The sequence below is a fragment of the Solanum verrucosum genome, unplaced genomic scaffold (assembly GCF_900185275.1).
Source record: "Solanum verrucosum unplaced genomic scaffold, falcon-dt-bn FXZP01000007.1, whole genome shotgun sequence".
NCBI lineage: Eukaryota > Viridiplantae > Streptophyta > Magnoliopsida > Solanales > Solanaceae > Solanum > Solanum verrucosum.
Window position 1 is genome coordinate 4,509,456 of NW_026020177.1, and position 26,179 is coordinate 4,535,634.

Here is a 26,179-nt window from a genome sequence, read left to right on the forward strand (position 1 = left end):
ATCAGTACTAACCACATAATTTTTTACTTTATTATTTAATAATATAGGTTCGGACGTTCAACATTCAGGTCGTCGTTATCTGCTCGGTAGAACTTTTGGTGAGTCCTCATCATTCAACAAGGACCTCTATCTTCATTTCAATATTACATTTTCAGTTTTTAGACAATTATAGTTAGCTAGGGGCATGTCCTAGAAACTTAATTTAGTAGGGGTTATCATATAGTCAGTTTAGCTTCGACTTATGTCTATTCAGATGCATGTCTGCTTGAAGGTGTGTGATCTTTAATAGACTAATTCAGTTTAGCATCAACATTCATTTATTTTCAGTTGTTACTATTGTGTTTCTTAGTGTCATGCCAAACCATGGTTTAGCTTGGGGTCACTTGTGGTTCTAAGTACCGAGTTATGGCTAGGGGTTAGTCTTAGGTCGGAATACTAATTTATTAAATAGGTTTATATGAAATTTAAGCCTGAAAAATAGTGGAATCTAGAAAGTATTGTCTAAGGCTGATGTAATTGTTTTGGGTGCACTACATACCTGTATGGGGTGCTTATGCTCTCCAGAATTAAAAAAAAAAGATACTCTAGTTTGTTACATACTTGTATCGACTTGAAAATTCAAGCACAATCCCTTTTGGAATATTGAATATACTAATAAAGACAATAAATATTAGATAAACTCATATTATAGAGATTCAGAATCTCACAGAGTTAATGTTGATGTAAATTGTAAATGCACTAAACTTGATAAAGATGGAAATATAAAATAAAATAAATGAGTGTACGGGAGTTTTCTTTGATCCATCACTTTTACATTGTTTACTACTTTAATAAAATATTTCAATTGATTTATCATTCTAGACAACACAAAACATCATTAAAGACTATAATGAAAAATATTTGACTTAATAACATAAGAACTCCATGACCTTCGATTTTGTGGCCTAAAACCTCATATAAATAGATATTTGAAGGCTAAAAACAAGTGACTTAATAATAAAGACAATCATATTAGCATACTCGATCACTGATAAAGACTTCTGCAAGTATAGTTCCAGCATCAAGAACTTCAGTTAACAACTCCATGAGACTTATGAGTTCAAGAACTCTCATCTTCTTCTGACTGAGGGACAACATTTAAATCAAACTTGAAATGCTCACCCAAAATAGCACTTTTTGTTTCATTTAAAATTTTCTTTACCCGCAACAACTTTGCCACCCTCTGCTCCTCCATGTGTTTATCTGGAGGTATTTCTGAGCCAGGGTGCGTAATCTTATACATTAATATTCATCTTTTTTCTTTCTCGTTAAGTGTTTGCAATTCTTTGCGAAGACCTTCAAGTTCCTCAAATCTAATTGATTTGCCCTCAGCATGATCACATTGGCGATCCTCTAGTTTCCCTTTTAAAAACTTGTCAATTATATCTTCAATACTTGTAGAACCACAAGAAAATTGTTTTCCACCTAGTGCAAAAAGCATAACGCCAACTTCATCTCCACTCCGATTTGCAAAGTTTTCTACATCTTGGAACAAGGTTTTTTTCCTTTTGGAAAAACTTATAGCGCGTGCTCTCTCAGACTCAATGAACTTCAACTCAATCTTTTGCTTACCTTTATTGATCTCATTTTCCATTGCAGAAGAAAATAAGATATTTTTATTGAATAATGTTGACCAATTCTGAGAGGAACAATTGATTAATTTATAGTAGTTGTGTGAGTGCATTTTTCACGAGTATTGTAACATTTATTTAATGTTTTCATACCACAATCCTCATTGTTGTCACATGTATTATCAATTTTTCATATTAGGACTCTATTTCACGTGTATTGTCACGTTTAGTTGGTGTTTTATATTATATGAATCTATTACGTGATTATCATGGTTTCTAACAAATGTTGTCTTCTTATTTATTCGGGTGCAATTGTTAAGTAATAATGTTGAATTGAATCTAAAGAAAAATAAAAAATTATTTGTTATTTTTATTTAATATTTTCATTTTACGGGTCTATTTTGTCACATGTATTTTTATATTTGTTTATTTATTTTTTGATATTTTGAGTCTATTTTTCAAGTGTTTTATCACGTTTATTTAGTATTTTCATAATATATATTTTTTAATTAGTGTTTTCATATAATGTCATCTATTACGTGATTACCATGATTCCTAATGGACGTTGCCTACTTATTTTTTCTAGTACAATGTAATAATGTTGAATTGAATCTAAAGATAAATGAAAAATAACAATGATTTAATTTCTTTACATGTATAATGTTCATTCGGCACGAGTCTTGAATTAGTGATAAAGTTTTCTATGTGACCTATAGGTCACGAATTCGGGCATTCGAAGCGGACACTAACACTTACATTAGGATAGGTTACCTACCTTCCAACCCTTGATATATATGTATGTGTCTGTATGTATGTATATATATATATATACATATACACGTACAATATTTGGTCTTAAATTTTACTAAGTTTGGGAGCTACCTACGAGACCTATCTACGACTTGTAGATCAGCTGATGGACCGTACTGATCAATCGTAGAAAAGATACTGGCCTTGATTTTTCAAACACTCCACCTTGGTTCTATAGTTCACATCCTACGACCCGTAGAACTTCTTACGGTTCGTAGGTTGGACCCGTAAAACCAGTTTCAGTCAATTAGATGGTGCCCTAGATGGCCTGTGGTGACTTAGACGACTTCTTTAGGGGTCCATACAACGTCAACTAGACAATGAGGTTGAACCCAAGGTCACTGTGAAGAACCAAATACACCTAGATAGTCCGTGAAGCATCACACAGACCATGAAGTTGTCCATGAAAGTGACTTATTAGACTTTGAACTTTGATTCAACTTCAAATGATCATATCTTTCAGCAGAAAATGTATTAGGTGGCCCATGACCTATCAAATTAAAGATCCTTGAGTCCTCTTTCCAACGCCACCAAGTGTTCCAAATTCTGAGCCCTGAGTCGAAAGTTATTCCTGTATTATTGAAGCCTTGTAAGGCAGGGTATCATCACGATCCACTAGACGAGCTATGGTGTTCTAGACGACCCGTGAAGTCCCTAGTGAGAGGCACTTCGTCAACTTTAAGTCAGGGTCATGTTGGTCTTTTCCCAATTATTTTAACCCAATACTATGTCATTTAGCCCTCTACCCTAGGCCTTATATAATGATTTTTATCCTTAAAATCACCCAATTCAATTCACTCTTCTAAAAATCCAAAATTTGATCAAGTTCATCCTCTCAAATATTTCTCTCTCTAAGAAGAAGAAGGCTAGGGTTTCAATATCAAGACTCCAAATTCACGAGCGCCTAGATAGCCCCAAATCTCCTTCTTTCGGTACGAAAAATATACTGGATTTCGTGTTATAGCTCACATGATCTATGTCAGTTAATGGCAAACTTTCTACAATAATGAACTAGGTATACTTTCAAGTTATCTAAAAGTGTTTGTAATATGTTAAGATTGCATTGACCATGATGATGTCTTATGTTTTCTAACCCTATTATCTTATGATTTAGCTTGACCATTGCATGTCATGTGAAAGTCCTTTTAGCATGATTTTATAACTCTTATGCATTTCTATCACAGTTAGTACATTCTATGTACTAATACATATTTGTGCCTACAATATTTCACTAATGTAGGGTTCGACACTCCTACCTCTCACATTCGTGGCTAGCTAATCCCTTTGGCACTTGAAGATTGATGAGTCCTCATGTTCAGAGGACTGAAACAAACTTCCATTTTTTTCAAACTATTAATGATATAAGACCATATCTTTTGAAATCTTAATTTATATTATCTTTTATGATGGATGCTGTCATGCCCCAGGCCGATACCCTGGGCGTGGCTGGCACTCGAGAACCATTATTGGCCCTAAGCGAACCCTTGTCCTGGCTTACTTACTCAGCGAAAGACTTAAACACAAGAAGAATAACTCATGCAATAACTTAAGAAATAATAACTTAGCAAAAGTGGCAACTCAAGTCTTAAATGTATACAACTGAAATGAATAAGACTAAAGAACTATCACTATCTGTCTATAAAGACTCTAAAACAAAGAGGGATGTCGGGACAACACCCTTGATCATCTTAACAATGAAAATACTGAAAGCAAGGTAAAAGAAGTCCTCCAGACTAACTGATTCTGAGTGCCCAACTGGATCAACGACGCGCTGGATGATAATCCTGGTTACCTGTGTCGGCATCATAAGATGATGCAAGCCAACTAGCATTAGTACATTGAATGTACGAGTATGCGAGTTGGAATGCTAAACATAACATAGGCTTGACAAGAATCTGAAAGAAACACTTACCTTGGCTTTACTTAACTCTGAATAACTTAACTCAATATAAGTAATGAAACACATACAATATATGGAAAACTTGTAAATCAGTGGAAAACAACTTAGTTCGTTAAAGAAAAGCAATAACAAACTTAACTTTACTCATATAATAAAGTAATATAATTTATGTGAGAGATTCTCTAACTGACAACCACCACTGTGAGCCTAAGTGGTGATACAACGTCTTGCCCGCGGTGCCAGAACTATCGTATACTTACATATAGAACGCCTTAACTAAGTGGATCCACTAGTTTATGCTAAAAATCACTAAGGTGTCATCTAAAAGTATGATCCTTTCTACTCATGATGCATGGCTACATGGTTTATGGAGACGTGATTTACCTGAACTCAAACTCGTACCCATATTGGTGCTTAATAGTACTCCCAAAATACTCAGCTCCTATGTTTAAACACATAACTTTTCTGTGGTTTGAGATAATTACTAAAAAATGTAACTTTTAAAAGAGATGGTACTCAAACTGCTCAAAACTCTTTTGGAAATCTTAGTTTCCTCTCATTTTAAATGTAAAAACATTTACTCTTGGGAGTACTTAGTTTCCATATAATTTTTGAAGAAATGAACTTTACTCTTACTCTTGACTCAACTGAAAGCTTAAGTCTTAAAACAAAGTTAAAACGTTTGTAAAAGACTTCTTAAAATATCGTTCATGCCGAATTATGGATGTGAACGACTCAAAGCAAGGTTTTCAATAACCATAGATCGAACTCAATACTTGGAACTCAAGAACTTCAATGATACTACTCATTTCAAGAATGCTCAACTCAGAGGGTTCATGCTGAATTATGAGCAAGAACTACTCAACTCAAGGATTCAAAGATACTTCTCATCTCAAGACTGTTCGACTTATAGGATTCATGCAGAATTATGGGAATGAACAATTCAACTCAAGGACTTCATGGGTAACATGTAATAGTCCCATGATTAGAAATCTAATATCAAAGGGGATTAGGAACTCAATACTCAAGACTTAGAACTTGAAGATACTACTCCTCTCAAAGGTACTCAACTTATGGAGTCCATCCAAAATTTATGGGCATGAATGACTCGACTCGAAGGTCTACATAACTACATGGAACTCATGTATATGACTCTTCTCATTCTCTTACTTACTTTCTCAAAACTTAGTTCAAATCAATAGTTTATCTCAAAGGATTCATAATTGAACTCAAAGGCTTTCTTGAACTTTACTCTTAACTCTCTCTTGAATGTGAATTATGAATTCAAGAGTTATGGTTCATGATATGAAGGATCTCATGATGACAAAGTATCCTCATGAATATGTTCTTATCATTCTGATACTCACTTGCTCGAGTCTTAAAACAAGTTACTAGAAGTTGTAGAAGACTCCACAAAAGGACTCAAAGGGACTTTCTTAGAATGTTCGAATGAATTCTCAAATACTTTACTCTTAAATCTACCTTGAATTTGAATTATGAATTCAAGGTTATGATCATGTTATGAATTATATCTAGGTGTTTAGAAGTAGTTTAGAGTGTTTAGAGTCAAAGTGAGTAAAGGTACCCTTTGAAGAACTCAAACGGACGAAACGATGAAGAATAGGTGGGGGCAAGAGACCCTGGCGCTCTGAGTGGTGCGGGGAGCCAGCCCTTAAACTTTAGAGAAGTGGTTGGGGCTCTCTGGCTGGCATGACACGCCAGGCCCCAACCCAGAAAACTTCGACGACTTTCTTTGCTCGTTTTCTCACCCTAACTCGCCTAGAATCGAATGGTTTCTTCCCCAATCACTTGGATTCGATTACTTAACATAATTGCACTCTAATCTACTCAAAACAACACTCAAATCACTAAATTTCATCTCAAGAAATCATCAAAACCCCAACACAACAAGATTTAGAATGAAGTTGAAGAACACCTATCAAGAACTCTTCAAAAACTCTAATCTTTCAACTTCAAGAATGAAATTTTGCTGAAAAAATAACATGATTGGCGTGTGGGTGAACTAACCCAACACTATGGAAGCTTACATACCTTGTAGGATTGAATCCTTGGTGAAATCCACAAGCTAAATCCTTACGAATGATGATCGTGGCTCTTTTCTCCTTTCTCTCCTCTTGCATTCTTCTCCAAAAACCCTAACTCTATTTTTCAAAGGCGTAAACTGAATCCTATCAGTTTAGACCTTAAAAATATTACCAAAAACGAATTAATTAAGTTGGGTATGGAAAAGACCAAACTACCCTTCCAAAATTCGGATTGGACTTTCCTTATTCGAACAACCCAACTTCCAATGGGCATATATCACTCATACGAACTCGGAATCGGGCAAACATGGCGGCGTTGGAAATATTATTCCAAGATCGTTCCTATGATATCTGGAAACACACCTCAATCAGCTTGAGCTAGGAGTTATGGTCCTTTGAAGTTGACCAAAAACTCAACTTATCCTAACTTAACAAAATTTTCCAGATTTTCATTCTTAAAAAAAAATAGTATTTCCAATTCTTAGCTTCTTCCTAGTTATTTCAAATTGCAAGATGTTACAATATCTCTCCCTTGGGAACATTAGTTCTTGAATGAGATTACTCTTACTAGGCTAAGGGTGTAATACGCAACATTAGTTCAACACCCAACAATCAATGCAAATACAATATGCCAACTCATAAACTAAAGAGTATTAAGAAGAGAATTAGTACCTTGGTCTGGAACTTCTCCCGTTTCAAAGAAATGTGGGTATCTCTTCTTCATATCTTCCTTAGCTTCCCAAGAATCTTCCTCAACAAATTGGTTCCTCCAAACAACTTTGATTGATGCTATTTCCTTAGTCCTCAACTTGCAAACTTGGCGATCTAGAATCTGAACCAGAATCTCCTCATAAGATAGGCTATCCTTGATCCCAATATCTTTAGTTGGTATGATCAATGAGGGATCGCCCATGCACTTTTTCAAAATGGAGATGTGAAATACCGAATGAACCGCGACTAACTCTTCTGGTAGCTCTAACTCAGAAGATACATTACCTACGCTATTTGAAATTCGGTGATAAGAAACATTTTAAACGCTATTAAAGATACTTCATCCAATACTAAGCATCAACGATCGTTCAATAGTAATATAGCCCAACTAGTGAGTTCGGGTCGAGTCCCAATGGAGTGGTTCGTAATTGAGAATCAATAGTCAAGTGATAATATGCTCAAGTCAATCATAGCTAAAACCATTTACGAAGAAAAACATAAATTCAAGTCTGGGGTGACACAAGTGTCAAATATCAAAAGGGGGTTTTGTATTCGATTATCAACTAAAATAGCAAATAACACGAAAATACGAATATAGAGACAGGATTCTTGGGATGTGATAGGATTATGAGCCAAAGTAAACAACCGAGTAATTGTAATTAATAGTAAATAGCCACAAATTAGTGAATAAGCTAGCCTTTAGTGGGGATAAACATTCTCTCGAACAATTTACCCCTAATCAAATTGGTTTCTCTCGAACACAAATAATCGGTAATGAAACAAAACCTTCGCTTTAATCCACTCACTCTCTTGAGCTGAATGTGTGGAAAAGTGTTTAAGATTCACTCTCTCGAGCTGAGCCCATGACAACCCAATACCTACAGACCATCGATTCAGTAATTTTGGTTTTAAAACCTCTCTCTCGAGCAAGCCAAAACATGAATTTAAGATTGTATTTGCAACTACAACCTATTAAATTCAACAACAATTACTGAACGAAATGACTTTTAAAGAGCAAATAAACTATTAATTAACAATACCCATCAGTTAAATAAACCCATAATCACATAATCACACCCCAAGAATTGGGGTTTTAACTAGACATAGTAAAAAGGTAAAAATTGTTACCAAGTTGTGTTTCCATCAACTGGGTAGGATTGATATAGTCTTTACCAAAGTCTAAGATGAAGAATCTTCAACACCCACTTCCAATTTCTTAGAAATGGAAATCTTCAAAGCTTCAAAGCTAAGGAAACATTGTCTCTCTATTCAGTTCTAAACTCTAAACTTCAAAACAACTGAATAATAATATGATTCAACAAAAGATCAGATACTAAGCTAAAAATTTAAACAAGTATTTATAGTTGTCAAAAAGTGTGCTACGAAGGACCATTCGGCGCAGTTAGTTGGGATCGCCGACCCACTCGACGATTTGCCTTTGGTCATTTTCATCGCTGTTTTGCTTTTTCCTTCAACAACCTTGAGGTTTGAAACTTTGGGTGATATGGCACTGCATCGCGAAACCGTTCGGCGACTCGCCGACTGCTCCTTTCTCTCACCGACTAGATTTTATCTTTCATGGCTTGGCACTCTGGAACATTAGGCGAGACAATGGCCATTCGGTGACTCGCCTAATGTATTAGGCGATCCTCTGGCTTTCTTTTCTTCGTTCTTTCAGCTGCCTTGTTCCTTTTTGCTCAACAGTGTCCATACTTTGGTCCTCAATCCAAATACCTGAAACTCAAGGATTTACATCAGTTATTGGCACAAAATATGCATTTGAAGACACTAAATCTATTAAAATAAACCCTCTAAATGAGTCCCAATCGTAGATTCATCAACACCCCCAACTTAAACTTTTGCTTTTCCTCAAGTAAAACTCAAGTTCAACAGTTCAAAAATGATGTCTCAAACAGTGCTACACAAGACTCAATCATGAATGCACACAAAAAGACTCAACTTACTCATGCGAGGATCAATTGTGCACTCCAAGATTCAAGTTTTGACTCACCATTATCAAAGAATCTCAAGCTCACATTACTTGCTTCAAATGCAAGTTCAAGCTCAACAAAGGTGATCAATGCCCTCACACAAAGAATGATTCCATATTCACACACAATGGTTCAACAATTTAAAGTTCCGGAATCAAATGCAACCCTCACACTCACAAAGATAAACACAATGCATGATTTCACCCAAAGGTTTGCCCGTATTTTCCAATCAACACTTGCTTCAGCTCACTCAAGATCAAAAAGGTCTTTTCAAGGCTTGTAACGGGGCTGAGTGCAAAGGTATGGTAATTTACGATCAATGGCTATAGTTCTCATAAAATGTGGTGTGAACAACACTTCCTTTCCTTTTCTTCATCATTTTTAATCGTTCTCACAAGTCATCCAATTATTCACTTCCCATGGATTGTTGGAAACCCCATTTTCTTTATATTTTCACAACTTTATTCCACAACTTTTTCATTTTTTTTTATGTTTCATTCTTTTCTTCTTTTTTGTTTTTTATATGGAGGGGGTTCCATTTTTCTCTAAACATGGGTAAAAAGGGAGTTTATTGCACTCCTTGATTTACCTTCTCTTTTCACCACACCCCCAACTTAGGCTTTTGGCCTAAGTTGGGTATCAAACAAACCACAATTCATGAGGATTATGGGTAATGGATCAAGAAAGGTCACAATTTCAACAAGTTTCTTCCAAGAAAAGGTTAAGGCTCAAAGGGTGCTTAAGAGGGGTTCACACACTCACAAGGTAGGCCACAAAAAGAGGTATAATGTCAAATTGGTTCACACTCTTTAAAGTTGCCTAAGATCATCTCAAGAGTTCACATCACTTAGTCAACCGGACCATCGAGGCAAATTCTAGGTGTCATCACACATGGTTCACGGTAAGCTCATCACACAAGGCATTGACACCAAAGTCAAACAAGACTCCACACTTTCGCTAGTGTGCAATGTTCATCATAAGAGACTCAATTCTATACTTGGCTAGTCACAACGAGATGCAAAGAGTTCATATATTGACTATGCAACTTCATTTGGCCTCATCGTAGCCGCACATTCATTTTTGTTCAATTATGAGCACTATTCAAGTCATCGGTATTGATAAAAATTGATACTCAAATTTGCAAAAGAACAGCCACATTCAGTACAAACAAGAGGTGGCATAATTTTTCGGAAGGGTCAATTACAATTAAAAACAAGGAGCCACAAGCTCAATCATCCACAAAAGAAGTGTAAAAACAATTATGGCTCAAAAACCTAAATATATAAACAAAACCAATATTCACAAAAGGTCACACAAAAGGTGGGCCTCACCCCACCACAAATAAAGTCATTTGTCCTCAAATGCAAACAAAATGAATTATCCACAAGTCAAAATAAAGAAAGACATAGAGTGAGGTAAAAAGGGATCCTGTCTACACAATCGCTCCATCTGTCTGGGCATCAGTTTGGACTCGGGCCTCAGGACCCGGAGTCACCTCAGAGGAAACAATATCTGAACTAGGAGCAGCCAAAAACATATTTTCTAAGGAAGCCTGCACAACATCATCTACCATGGCCTCTTCAGTCTCAGTCAGGCCCTCATATGAAGCTTCCTTAGCCACCTCAAGCAACTCCTCATCAGTCTCTGCCTCAGATTTGGGATCAGCTATCTGGTCAACTCTAACCTTATCTCAGGTGGTAGCCGGAGGCAAATCTAGTTCATCTGGGATCTCCACCGTCCCGAAGGTCATGGACATGTCGGTGGACTTCAGTTGATCTACATCACTCCTCAATACATCAATAGTGGCTTTTAAGACCATCACCTCTTCAGTAGCCCCTTGGCTATGCTCGCACACCCTATCCTCGCCATAATGGCAATGCTCAATGGTGTCACAACATCAGCCAGGGCAGTCTGAATCATGCCCAGAATGGAGGCCTCGAGTCTGGCAGCCCGACGGTCGACAGAATGGGCAAGCTGGCACATCCGGAGTAATGCGGCCTGAGTGAGCCGGGTCCTAGAGATAGCAGTAGAAGCAGGTCTAGGAGGCAATGCAGCAGCAGAAGAACTAGGGGAATCAGAAGGTAAAACATAACAAGTACCTGAACGCCCATGTGCCGGAGTAGGCAAAGAAGCCTCTGCAGTTAATGTGTCCACAACTGGGGAAGAGTCCACCGGTGCTGCCTTCTTCATCTCCGCTTGAACCTTTAAATATTCAGCCTCGATCCGCCGAATATCAGTAGTGGATGTGGTAATCACTTCCACATCCTTTTTCGCATCTCTAGGAACTCAAGCCCATCTGCATAGCTCGGTGATCAACACTGAAAAAAAGAGGAAGGTCTGGCAATGTTTGGCCCTCATGGCCATCTCCTGCACAACGATCATACCCAAATTTATTCGCTCCCGTGTAGTGATCGTGCCAAGACAAGCTGCCTTAGAGTTGCGAAGGACGGACTCATTCTAAGATGGCATCATAGTACCTCTTTATTATCGGGACCCCTGCCTCTAACCACCTCGGAGTGCCATCACAGATAAGAGGAGCCAACCAACTTTTTATTCCCTCAAATGACTTAGTCTTGATCCTGTACTGGTGAGGGTCTGCAATGTTGTTCGTGCACTCTAAGACCGCATTTATAGTAGTGCTGTAGGACAACACTTTCTTGCCTCGGACTACCACATAGTCAACTGGTTTGAATGCAACATCTTGCTTCTTTCTTTGTGGAATCAGGGCACTGTATGCACTGTAGAATTCCCTAACCCATCTTGGAATATACGAGCCATGGGGATTTGTGAAGATTTGGAACTTATGAGACTTCAGACATATCATAATCTCGGGGTACCTATCAATCACCCCATCCGTGGACAGACGATTTTCCTCAATGATAGTCATCAGCACCTCAGTCTTTAATTTATTCATCGACTTGGGAGGAGGACCCTGCACAGGAGGGGATAGGACTACCGCCTGCTCTGGAGCTGGAGGAGGAGGAGTAGTAAGCTGAGGATTTCTGATCCTAGATGGATCATTCATCCTTTGAGAGCGCCGCTCTGCCCTTTGTGCTGCTATTTGCTCATCATCATCAGACATTACGGACTAGTGCTCCTTGTGCTCACCCTCACTTTCAGAAGTAGTGAGGTGGGTGGCATAAATGTCGTCACTATCGGAGCTGACCCCTGGTGACGCGGGTGCCTTCTCTTTGCCTTTGCCTTTCCCACCAGTTGTGGGAAGTTTTGTGGCCTTGCCCCTGGATGCAGCTGCATCCTCATCGAGTGATATCCCCTTAGCTTTCTTCCGAGTGGCATGTTTCTACCTGTAACCTTTGGTCTAGCCATATCTACAAAACATCAGGAAAAAGTTAGAAACAATTCAATTAAAATCACAGAAACACAGTTGCAGATTGACTCCCCGAACCAGTCGACGAGTCACCGAATCACTTTGGCGAGCTAGATCGGGTTCACCTAAAGGATTGGCTCTAAAATTTTGGCAAGTCGGCGATAGGAAAGGTCTTTTGGTGAATCACCGACAGCTTTTGGCGAGCAAAGGTTAGCCCATCGAAAGTCATAGTGCAAAAAGGGCTCAGGAGTGTAGACAAAAGGCGATAAAGAAGTCTTTGAGCGAGTCGTTGAGTGCCTTCGGCGACCTCAGGCTTCGCACCGAAAGTTACAGAGACCAACAATACATTAAGCATGAAATTAAAGGCGAGATGGGGACTTTTGGCTAACCGCCGAGTGGTTCGGCGAGCTCGACCTAGTTTGCCAAACGACCCAACGTGCCTACTTTCAACCCAACTTCTCAAATTCAACCCAGCAACCCCCTAAAAACAAAATTAAAGCATGCACTAGTTAAATTAAAGCAAGACCCATATCACTCATTACCCTGGGATACTCACAGTTCTCCCGGTTTTGCCAAATTTGGTCAATTAACGACTTTTGCCCTTAAGAGTGACGTCACCTGCTCTATCATTGGGAAAATACATCTTTCGACACAAATACAGGTTACTCAGACTTCACCCAACTAAACTAAACAACATGCAAGCACAACCCCACAAAATTTAGTTCATTTTAACGTACAAAATTATGGGATTTCAACATTCAAAACATTATGAGCAAAATTATCGAATCAAATTAGGTATTTAAGCATACTAATCCTATGAGAGAGGCCCAACACACGACAACAAGATAAGTTCATTTGCATAATAGTACAAAATTGTTAAAAATAAACTCAGAGTTCGGAAACCAACCTTTTATGCCGGATAATAAAGACTGAAATGCTAGGCGGCAAAGTTATCCTAATTCGAGCATAAATCAGCGACTCAAATATCGTGAAAACGCAAGAAATATAGAAAATACTACATGGATGTGAGTTTGTGAAGGTCGAAAGTGAGGGAAAGTGAATAGTTTGAAAGTTTAAACCTTTGGCCTTTTTAAAACCGTCTAGTTCTCGCCCATTCGGCGACATTAGTCATGCTCGCCGAATCACTTGATGACATGTCACTTACCTCACCGAGCTTTACAAGACTTCCAGTTAATCTGGGAGTCCAAAAGGCGGACTAGATCATGATCGCTGACCTGGTCGTCGATTCGCCAAGAATTTCCTGAGCTCGTCGAGTTTTACAGACTCCACTTTGAAGTTGTCTTGAGTCCAACAACGGTCTAGGTTGGGGTTGCCGACCTCTTTGGCGATGTGCCGACTGAACCTTTAGTACACCAACATGCACTTTTCAAACACTTTCCACACTTTAACCTGCACAATCAACACACTATTATTTCAAACTTAAAAACAAAGAAAATAAAACTTGGGTTGCCTCCCAAGCAGCGCCTTAGTAAACGTCGTGGCACGACGCAAGTCCTCTTTTAAACCTCATTCGTGGGGTTGGCCATAGTATCACTAGGCAACCCCCCTTGCTGTCTCAGGTTCAGATGAGACAATATATGACCCATTTGGGTCTCCAACTGCTTGATCGACACAGAATGGGAGGTGATGGTCTGGCTAAGGGTAGACACATCTTCTTTCATTTCTTTCAAAATCTTGTGTGACCCTTCAACTTTGTTGAGGATACGAGAAAGCATATCCTCAGACCAACCACCTTCTGAATCCTTTGGCTTATGGCACTCGTGGGGAGGCGCATACCTATCCTTCTCACCATCCTTCCAATTTGGATTATGGTCCCTCCATTCACGATCTCGATCTTTCCAACCTTCATCCATATTCCAACCTTGGTTACCACCCTGCCTCGAGTAGTTTGAATGATAATCACCGTCTTGGTTGGCAAGGAAATTCACCTCTTCATTATACAAGGCCTTAAACTTGGACTCATCCGGATTAGCACACCCGACACCCACGACATTGACACTTCGACCACCAGCTCCCATGACATTTTTAAACAAAATGTCAAGTTGCGTCATGATCTTGGCCATGTTCTGGTCCTGTTCTTGGTCTTTTTCCATCTGCTCTTTGGTTAGTTTAAATGTGAGAGGGGAGACCTGATCTTTACGAGTATACCACGCCCTGTTTATGGTAGTCATGCCATTCAAGAGCTGAGCCGCTATAACATAAGGTTGTTGCATCAATCCTCCTGGAGAAAGTTGGTCAGCAACACCCTTATTTACCGAGTCAAGACCCGATAAAAGTACTGCTGCAACACGTTATCAGGCAAGCCATGGGTTGGGCATTGCAACACCAACTTCTTGAATTGCCAAGTTTCATGAATCGGCTCGCTTTCTAGACGTTTAAAGCTTTGAATACTGTCTGGACGAGTCATCTTCTATGAGGGAGGGAAAAATTGCACTTGAAATAAGGTGACCAACTCCTTCCACGAAGTGATTGATTCACGTGGTAATTCAGCCATCAACTTGCATGTCTCTCCCATCAGAGAGAACGAGAACAACCTCAATCGGACCGACTCTTGGGAGATATTCTTGAAGAAGAACGGTCCACATACATCCACGAAATTTCTAATATGCTCATGGGGATCCTCATGAGCCAAACCACTGAAAAGCCCCTTTAGTTGCAAGAGTTGCAACATAGTACTCGTGATGTGGAATACCACATTCCCTTCAGTCGGAGGCAAGCGAATGGCACCAATACCACCTATAAGATGGGGGTCATTAGCATTAGGCTCGTTGACATCGTTGAGGTTACCGATGTCATCTTGGTGGCCTACTTAGGTAACAAAACAAAAATAAAAATTAAGTACATATCACTATAACTAACAAGAACAAAATTCAACTTAACTAAAAATTCTCAAGTAACACCACTCCCCGGCAGCGGAGCCATTTTGATAAGAAATATTTTAAATGCTATCAAAGATACTTCATCCAATACTAAGCATCAATGATCGTTCAATAGTAATATAACCCAACTAGTGAGTTGGGGTCTAGTCCCAAGGGAGTGGTTCGTAATTGAGAATCAATAGTCGAGTGAGAATATGCTCAAGCCAATCATAGCAAAAAATATTTATGAAGAAAAACATAAATTCAAGTCTGGGTGACACAAGTGTTAAATATCAAAAGGGGGTTTTGTATTCGATTATCAACTAAAACAACAAATAACAGTGAATAAGCTAGTCTTTAGTGGGGATATACTTTCTCTCGAACAATTTACCCCGAATCAAATTGGTTTCTCTCGAACACCAATAAGCGGCAAATAAGCACAACCTTCGCTTTAATTCATTCACTCTCTTGACCTGAATGTGTGGAAAAGGGTTTAGGATTCACTCTCTCGAGCTGAACCCATGACAACCCAATGCCCACAGACCATCGATTCAGTAATTTTGGTTTTAAAACCTCTCTCTCGAGCAAGCCAAAAACACGAAGTTAAGATTGTATTTGCAACTACAACCCATTAAATTCAACCATAATTACTGAGTGAAATCACTTTTAAACAACAAATAAAGTATCAATTAACAATACCCATCAGCTAAATCAACCCATAATCACATAATCACACCCCAATAATTGGGGTTTTAGCTAGACATAGTGAAAAGGTAAAAATCATTACCAAGTTGTGTTTCCATCAAATGGGTAGGATTGATATAGTCTTTACAAAAGTCTAAGATGAAGAATCTTCAACACCCACTTCCAATTTCTTAGAAATGGAAATCTTCAAATCTTCAAAGCTAAGGAAATATTGTCTCTCTATTCAGTTCTAAACTCTAAACTTTAAAACAACTGAATAATAATATGATTCAACTAAAGATCAGATACTAAGCTAAAAATTTAAACAAGTATTTATAGTTGTTAAAAAGTGTGCTACGAAGGACCATTCGACGCAGTTAGTCGGGATCGCCGACCCACTCGGCGATTCGCCTTTGGTCATTTTCATCACCATTTTGCTTTTGCGTTCATCATCCTTGAGGTTTTGAAACTTTGGTTGATATGGCACTGCATCGCGGAACCGTTCGGCAACTCGCCGACTACTTTGTTCTCTCACCGACTAGATTTTCTCTTTCAGGGCTTGGCACTCTAGAACATTAGGCGAGACATTGGCCATCTGGCGACTCGCCTAATAGAGTAGGCAATCCTCAGGCTTTCATTTCTTCGTTCTTTCAGCTGCCATGTTCCTTTTTGCTCAATAGTGTCCATGCTTTGGTCCTCAATCTAAATACCTAAAATTCAAGGATTTACATCAGTTATTGGCACACAATATGCATTTGAGGTCACTAAATCTATTAAAATAAAGCCCTAAATGAGTCTAAATCGTGAACTCATCATTCGGTAAGGGTCAATAAGTCGGGGACAAAGTTCCCCTTCTTACCAAAACTCATAACACCTTTCATGGGTGAAACTTTTAAGAACACCCAATCATCTACTTCAAACTCTAAATCCCTTTTCCTAACATCAGTGTAGGATTTCTAACGACTCTGCGCCATTTTCAACCTCTATTGAATCACTTTTACCTTCTCCATAGCTTGATGAACTAAATCTTGTCCTATCAACCCAGCTTCACTAACTTCAAACCATCCAATAAGAGATCTCCCTCTTCTCCCATAAAGAGCTTTGTAAGGAGCCATTTAGATGCTAGAGGGGTAACTATTGTTGTAAGCAAACTCGATGAGAGGTAGGTGATCATCCCAATTACCCTTGAAATCAATCACACAAGCCCTCAACATATCCTCTAAGGTATGAATAGTGCACTCTTCTTACCCATCTGTCTAAGGACGAAAGGCAGTACTTAAGTTCACTTTTGAACCCAAGTCCTTTTGGAATGACTTCCAAAACTGTGCAGTAAATTGCGTGCCTCTATCTGAAATAATGGAGACACGAACCCCATGAAGTCTAACTACTTCTTGAAGATACAACTTAGCATCATCTTCTGCCGAATGGTTAGTCTTTACCGGCAAAAAGTGGGTTGATTTCGTCATTCTATCGACAATCACCCAAATAGAATCATGTTGCCTACGAGATCTTGGTAAACCTGTGATGAAATCCATATTAATCATCTCCCACTTCCATTCCGGAGGTTCTATAATCTGAGCCAAACCACCGAGCCTTTGGTGCTCTACTTTAACTTGTTTGTAATTCGGACACTTAGCAACAAACTCTGTAATATAATGCCCTTCTTCATACTACTCCACCAATACACTTTTCTAAAGTCACGATACATCTTTGTGGAACCCGTATGAATGGAATATTTGGGGCTATGAGCTTCCTCCATGATCCTGTCTTGGTGTCCATCCACCATTACTACACATAATCTACCTTGATATCTCAATACGACATCTCCCTCTTGTTCAAAAGCTAATACTTTTTGCTTATGAACATTTTCCTTCAATTCAAGAAAAACTGGGTCTTGGTCTTGCTTTTCTTTCACTTCAGACACTAATGAAGATTCAGCCCCATTCATCACCACTACTCCTCCTTTTTTGGAATCCATTACTCGGACTCCTAAGCGTGCAAATTTATGCACATCTTTTGCTAACTCTCTCTTTGCTTCCTCAACATGGGCGGTACTACCCATAGACAACCTGCTTAAAGCATCAACAACAACATTAGCCTTACCTGGGTCATAAAGAATACTCATGTCATAATCCTTGAGTAATTCTAACCACCTCCTTTGTCTGAGATTAAGCTCTTTCTGAGTGAACACATATTGAAGACTCTTGTGATCAGTGAGTACATCAACATGAACACCATACAAAGAATGACGCCATATCTTTAAAGCAAATACTACAACAACCAACTCTAAGTCATGGGTTGGCTAATTTTTCTCAAGAACTTTCAATTGTCTGGAGGCATAGGCTATAACCTTTCCATTCTTCATTAACACACAACCCAAACCAACTCTAGATGCATCACAATACACCACAAAACCTTGAGCACCTTTTGGTAAGGTCAAAACTGTGGGCAGTAGTCAACCTTTTTTTCAATTCCTGAAAGCTTTTCTCACAAGCTTCAGACTATTGAAACTTCACTATTTTCTGAGTTAACTTGGTCAAATGGGATGAAATAGATGAGAACCCCTCTATGAACCTTCTATAAAAGCCAGCCAAACCCAAGAAACTCCTAATATCTGTTGGAGATGTGGGTCTAGGCCAATACTGCACTGCCTCTATTTTCTGGGTATAAACTTTTATTCCCTCACCAGACATAATGTGGCCTAAGAATGCCATAGACTCAAGAAAAAACTCATATTTCGAGAACTTAGCATACAACTCTCTATCTTTTAGAGTTTGGAGAACTATTCTAAGATGACTAGTATGATTATCTTCATTCCTTGAATAGATTAATATGTCATCAATGAAGACGATAACAAACATATCTATATAAGGTTTGAATACTCTATTCATAAGGTCCATGAATACTGCAGGTGGATTGGTCAAACCAAAGGACATAGCTAGGAACTCATACTGACCATAACGGGTCCTGAATGTTGTCTTTGGAATGTCACATTCCCTTACTTTCAACTGATGGTAGCCTGATCTGAGATCTATCTTAGAGAAACAAGTAGCACCCTGAAGCTGATAAAAAAGATCATCAATTCTTTGAAAAGGTTACTTGTTCTTGATGGTAACCTTGTTCAATTGACGGTAATCTATACACATCCTAAGGGAACGATCTTTATTTCTCACAAATAAGACCGGAGCGCCCCAAGGTGAGGCACTTGGTCGAATAAAGCCCTTATCACGGAGATCTTTTAACTGCTCTTTAAACTCTTTCAACTCTGCTGGTGCCATCTTATATGGAAGAATAGATATAGGACGAGTATCCGAAAGAACTTCTTTACCGATATCTATCTCTCTCTCAGGAGGGACTCCAGGTAGATCATCTGGAAAGACTTCTGGAAACTCTCTTACAACTGAAACTGACTGAATAAGAGGTATCTTAATACTGGAGTCATTAAGGTACGAAATAAAATGACCCTTAGGCACTGTTGAACTACTTTTTCACTCTAAGACTGGCTCATTAGGAATTTTGAACTTAACAACTCGAGTTCTACAATCAATGGAGGCATAACAGGCATGAAGCCAGTCCATACCTAGAATGACATCAAAATCTACAATGTCTAACTCAATTAAATCAGCCATGGTGTCTTTGTGATTTATGGAAATGACACAATCACGATTTACTCACTCAGCTAGAATAGACTCCCCAACAGGTGTTGAAACACAAAAGGTTTCACAAAGTTTCTCAGGAATAACATCAAAATTCATAGCAATATATGGAGTTACAAAGGATAACCTCGCTCCTGGATCTAGCAAAGCATAAATAGTAAAGTTAAAGACTTGGATCATACCAGTGACAACATTTAGCATATCCTCTTGCTCTTGGTGACTATTGATAGCATATAAGCGGTTTGTTCCTCCGCCATTACCGAAAGTAGCTCCTCTAGGTGCAGCTCTGTGTGGAGCTACTGAAGAAGACTTGGCTCTATTGCCCCCATTACCATTACCCTGCTTGTTCTTTGGACATTCTCGCATGAAATTACCATTTTGGCCACACTTGAAACAACCAGTGGAGCCCTCACGACATGTACCTGAGTGGTTCCTACCACACTTAGCATAGGCAGGAGGCTTACTACCCACTTGTGCCATACTACCATGAGATTAGGCAGGTTTAGCTCTGAAATTCTGACTATTGTACTCACTTTTGTTCTTAGCTATAGGTGCACTAGCAGATGATGGAGCAGGTCCCTTCTGAATCTATTGGAAGGATGACCGGTTGGCATTATTCTTCTGCTGCCCGGACTCATTCCCTGACTTAGTTATCCTATTCTTAAACTCTTCCCTATCCCTCAACTTTTCTTCCTCAACCTGCTGCACATAGACCATCAACTTTGATATATCCATGTGCCTAATTAGCATCGTTGCCCTGCCGTTTTTGCTTGATAGATGGGACAACCTAGCAACAAACAAACTCACTCTACTCCTCGTATTCGTAACCATCTCCGGAGCATACTGGGATAGTTAGGTGAACTTCAACCCATACTCATGAACACTTAGCGACTCTTGCTTAAGGGTAAGGAATTCTTGTACCTTAGCCTCTTTCAATTCTCGAGGAAAGAAATGCCCCAAGAAGGCCTTCTCAAAACAAGCCCAACTTGCAGGTGGTGCATCATCAGCTCTACCCTCCTTCCACTGGTCAAACCATGTCCTCGAAACATTCTTCAGTTGATATGCAGCTAGTTCAACTCGCTCAGTATCGGTAACATGCATAACCTCAAATACTTTCTTCAGCTCGTCAATAAAGTTTTCTGGATCCTCAGTAGTACTTGAACCTGTGAAACTTGGAGGATTCATCCTCAAGAATTCTCGGATCCTCAAAGTATCAGTCGCTTCCTGTCTAGCTCCTCTTTGTTGCTCAACCTGGTTAGTCACAACTTGATTTAGCATCCTTATTGCTTTTCTGAACTCAGCGTTAGTGACTTCCCCTTGAGGTTGCACTTCAGGTGCATTTGGTAACTCTTGCTCTTCAACATTACGCCTAACAGGATGAACTTTGACAGCTCTTCGAGGAGGCGTGATTATCTATAAACACGTGCAAGCACGAATTAAAAGGAAACCTTTTAGAGATCAAACTCTAACACACGAAATGAGTGTGAAAGAAGTGAGAATTATTTTTCCTAAGTGTTGTAGCCTCCTAATTATAGATGTGATGTGCTTCACACCAATAACTAGGACTCTACAGAAATGGCTTCATAGACTCCCTAGGGCTCTGGAACTCTGTGCTCTGATACCAAGTTTGTCATGCCCTGAGCCTATACCCTGGGCGTGGCCGGCACTTGAGAACTATTGCTGGCCCCAAGCAAACCCTTGGCCTAGCTTACTTACTCAGTGGAAGACTTAAACACAAGGAGAATAACTCATGCAATAACTTAAGAAATAATAACTTAGCCAAAGTGCCAACTCAAGTCTTAAACGTATACAACTGATATGAATAAGACTAAAGAACTATCACTATCTGTTTATGAATCCTCTAAAACAAAGAGGGATGTCAAGATAAGACCCTCGATCATACTCACAATGAAAATACTGAAAGAAAGGTAAAAAGAGACCTCTGAAATGCAAGTACGCTCACCAACTGACTCTGAGTGCTCAATTGGATCAATGAGGCACTGGATGATGATCCTGGTTACTTGTGTCTGCATCATAAGACGATGCAGGCCAACTAGCATTAGTACATTGAATGCACGAGTATGCAAGTTGGAATGCTAAACATAACAGAGGTTTGACAAGAATCTGAAAGAAACACTTACCTTGGCTTTACTCAACTCATGAATAACTTAACTCAATATAAGCAATGAAACACATGCAATATACAGAAAATGTGTAAATTAGTGGAAAACAACTTAATTCGTTAAAGAAAAGCAATAACAAACTTAACTTTACTCATATAATAAAGTAATATAATTTATGTGGGAGATTCTCTATCCTACAACCACCACTATGAGCCTAAGTGGTGATACAACGTCTTGCCCATGCTGCTAGAACTGTCCTATACTTTGTCGTTAAATAGAACGCCTTAACTAAGTGGATTCACTAGTCGATGAATAAAAACACTAAGGAGTCATCTAAAAAGTATGATCATTTCTACCCATGATGGCTACATGGTTTATGGAGACGTGAGTTATCTGAACTCAAAATCTTCCCCATATAGGTGCTCAATACTACTCCTAAAATACTCAGCTCATATGTTTAAAAACATAACTTTTCTATGGTTTGAGATAATTACTCAAAAATCTATCTCTTAAAAGAGATGGTACACAAACTTCTCAAAACTCTTTTGGAAATCTCAGTTTCCTCTCATCTTAAATGTAAAAACATTTACTCTTGGGAATACTTAGTTCCCATATAATCTTTGACTAAATGAACTTTACTCTTACTCTTTACTCAACCCAAAGCTTAAATCTTAAAACAAAGTTAAAACGTTTGTAAAAGACTTCTTAAAATATGGTTCATGCCGAATTATGGACGTGAACGACTCAATGCAAGGTTTTCAATAACCATAGATAGAACTCAATACTTGGAACTCAAGAACTTCAATGATACTACTCATTCAAGAATGCTCAACTCATAGGGTTCATGCGGAATTATGAGAATGAACTACTCAACTCAAGGACTCAAAAATACTTCTCATCTCAAGATTGTTCGACTTATAGGGTTCATGTGGAATTATGGGAATGACCAATCCAATCAAGGACTTCATGTGTAACATGTAATAGTCCCATTATTAGAAATATAATCTCAAAGGGTATTAGGAACTCAATACTCAAGACTTACAACTTGAAGATACTACTCCTCTCAAAGGTACACAACTTATAGAGTCCATGCGGAATTTATGGTCATGAACGACTCGACTCAAAGGTCTACATAACTACATGGAACTCATATATACGACTCATCTCATTATCTTACTTACTTCATCAAAACTTAGTTCAAATCAATAATTGATCTCAGACACAATTGAACTCAAAGGCTTTCTTGAAGTCTACTTTTAACACTCTCTTGAATATGAACTATGAATTCAAGAGTTATGGTTCATGAGATGAAAGATCTCGTGATGACAAAGTAGACTCATGAATAAATTCTCATCATTATCATACTCACTTGCTCGAGTCTTGAAACAAGTTACTAGAAGTTGTATAAGACTCCACAAAAGGACTCAAAGGGACTTTCTTAGAATGTTCGAAAGAATTCTCAAAAGCTTAACTCTTAACTCTACCTTGAATTTAAATTGTTAATTCAAGGTTATGATCATGTTATGAATGATTTTTAGGTGTTTAGAAGTAGTTTAGAGTGTTTAGAATCAAAGGGAGTAAAGGTACCCTTTGAAAGAACTCAAACAGACAAAATGATGAAGAATGGGTGGGGCAGGTGACCCTGGCGCTCTGAGTGGCACGGGGAGCCAGCCCTTAAACTTCAGAGAAGTGGTTGGGGCGCTCTTGCTGGCGTGACATGCCAGGCCCCAACTGTGAAATCTTCGACGGCTTTCTTTGCTCGTTTTCTCACCCTAACTTGCCTAGAACCGAACGGTTTCTTTCCCAATAACTTGGATTCGATTACTTAACATAATTACACTCTAATATACTAAAAAAAACTCAAATCACTAAATTGCATCTCAAGAAATCATCAAAACCTCAACACAACAAGATTTAGTATAAACTTCAAGAACACTTATCAAGAACTCATCATGAACTCTAATCTTTCAACTTCAAGAATGAAATTTCACAGAAAATAAACATTATTGGCGTGTGGGTGAACTAACCCAACACTATGGAAGCTTATGGAAGCTTACATACCTCGTAGGATTGAATCCTTGGCAAAATCCACAAGCTAAATCCTTACGAACGATGATCTTGGCTCTTTTCTTCTTTCTTCTCCTCTTGCGTTCTTCTTCAAAAACCCCAAATCTATTTTTCAAAGGCGTAAACTGAATCCTATCAGTTTAGATCTTAAAAATATTATCAAAAATGAATTAATTAAGTTGGGTATGGAAAAGACCAAACTACCCTTCCAAAATTTGGATTGGACTTTCTTTATTCGAACAACCCAACTTCCAATGGGTATATCTCACTCATACAAACTCGGAATAGCGCAATCTCGGCGGCGTTGGAAAGATTATTCCAAGATATTTCCTATGATATATGGAAACATACCTAAAATGATTATTTCCAATTCTTAGCTTCTTCCAACTTATTTCAAATTGTGAGATGTTACATATGCTATGTGGCCTACATAAGGTCTCTCAGGGTCTTACATGCCATGTCACGTCTAGGATGTATTTTGGGTTGTAAAAAAAACTTATAGCATCTTGTATTTCCCTTCATTGTATGTTTTGGGCGGTGGGATTGAGGTTATGAGTTAAATTAATCTAATAGATTGATCTTAATGAATAAAAATGGGATCAGATGAAAAGGCAACATGATGATAATGGTGTTGCTAATTGCCTTGTGGATGTAAATTTATTGATTAATGAAATGCTTTGATGATATCGTTGTGAACTTGAATTGCTCGAATTTATTGCCTCTTCCTCATGGTGTGAAATTGCTTATTTACATTGATTTCTGTGCATCATGCTAAGACATATGTTATTGATGTCGAGGCCATTGCCAGTGAGTGTTATTGATACCGAGGTCATTGTCGAAAAGTGTTATTGATGTCAAAGTCATTGTCGGTGAGTGTTATAGACACCGAGGTCATTGTCAGCAAGCGTTATTGATGCCAAGATCATTATCGGTGAGTCTTATTGATGCTGAAATCATTATCGATATTGAGGTTATTGTCAGCGACTATTATTGATGTTAAGGTCATTTCCAGTGAGTGTTATTGATGTCGAGGTCGTTACCAGCGAGTATATGGACTATGGGTGTTCCCCTTGAGACTCGGTTGATAATTTTCATGATAATATTGATAATAGTTTTTGGTATACTTGAATGTTGTGCTTGATGACCTTGATACATATGTTTGATAATTTGATACTTGTTATTAATGAACTGTAATTGTTGGACTGTGATTATGGAAACCTGTGAACTATGCTTGTAAAACTGTTAGGTTGGACTGATTTTAATGCAAATTGTAATTGAGGTGGTTCAGTTGGAATGAAATGACCACTCGTATTCTAGCTTAGTTTAACATTGTTTAGTATGTTGGTTGTTGAGTACCATGGTATATGGTACTCACTCGTTGCTTCCACACTTGTGTAGGTTTCGATCCCAAACCACTGTGATCTTCTTCTTCATCTATTTTCAAGGCTTTCAATGGATTTTGAGAGGTAATTGCTTGTCATCCCAGTAGGCACTCTTGTTTCTTATTTTATGTTTTGTTTTATTCGAGAAACAAAGACATTCAGACTTGCAATAATCTTTCGATTCTGTATTTTATACATTAGTGGCTTGTACACGTGACAATCAGGTTTTGGTGTTATATTGAAACGACTAAGATGTAGCTTCTAAAAAATAGCTCCGAATTTAATTTTTGTTTGACGGGTGTGACTCCTAATCTATGAAGATTTATGTGGTACACTATATATTAATTTTTTTTTTTTTAGTTTACTTGCTAGTGGCATAAATAGATTGATATTTAAGAAGTTCCAAAGGAAGTACAAATAGTGATTTCCATTCTAAAACTTTGAAGGCAATAAAAGAGGTATACAAAGATGTCTACATGAGGACTTTTGTATTAATTAAGTATTATGTTTAATTTGTTTTCTAGTGGGCATTTGTGTACTTCATGAATTGCTAGAAAAGGAACTTAAGTGATCCTCACATAACATATCAATACTTGGTAAGTGGGTCAATATTCTTTCTTCTATTAAAGTCTAGGTGAAGTAAATAAAAAAAAAGAGAGAAAGGGAAGACACATTCTTTATTTATTATTTTCATTTTGTGAGTCTATTTGTCATGTATTTTGTCACTTTTTTTTTATTGTTTTCTTATAATGTGAATCTAATACGTGATTATCATGATTCCTAATGAAAGTTATCTACTTAATTTTCCACCGCAACTGAAGTAATAATGTTGAACTGAATCTGAAGATAAATGAAAAATAACAATGATTTAATTTATTTACATATATAATGTTGATTTGGAACGGGAGACTTCAATCACCGGTAGATTTTCTATGTGATCTAGAGGCCACAAATTCAAGCCTTCCAAGCATGTACTAATACTTTCATTAGGAT

The 26,179-nt window shown here is 38.2% G+C and overlaps 1 protein-coding gene across 1 annotated transcript; it reads right to left on the reverse strand.

Moving 5' to 3' along the window:
• Positions 1-1,099: 1,099 nt before the first annotated feature.
• LOC125829118 (MADS-box transcription factor 23-like) lies at positions 1,100-1,633 on the reverse strand. Its single transcript, XM_049508381.1, has 2 exons — positions 1,336-1,633; positions 1,100-1,254 (listed from the first exon to the last, which is right to left on the reverse strand). Exons 1-2 carry the CDS (start codon positions 1,631-1,633, stop codon positions 1,100-1,102), a joined length of 453 nt encoding a protein of 150 aa, XP_049364338.1.
• Positions 1,634-26,179: the final 24,546 nt, after the last annotated feature.

Excerpts from the sequence above, each read along its gene's own strand:
- LOC125829118 (XM_049508381.1), bottom strand. The coding sequence starts at position 1,633 with ATGGAAAATGAGATCAATAAAGGTAAGCAAAAGATTGAGTTGAAGTTC. Across the intron at positions 1,255-1,335 it reads TAGATTTGAGGAACTTGAAG|AAATACCTCCAGATAAACAC; the intron begins GTCTTCGCAAAG and ends ACCCTGGCTCAG.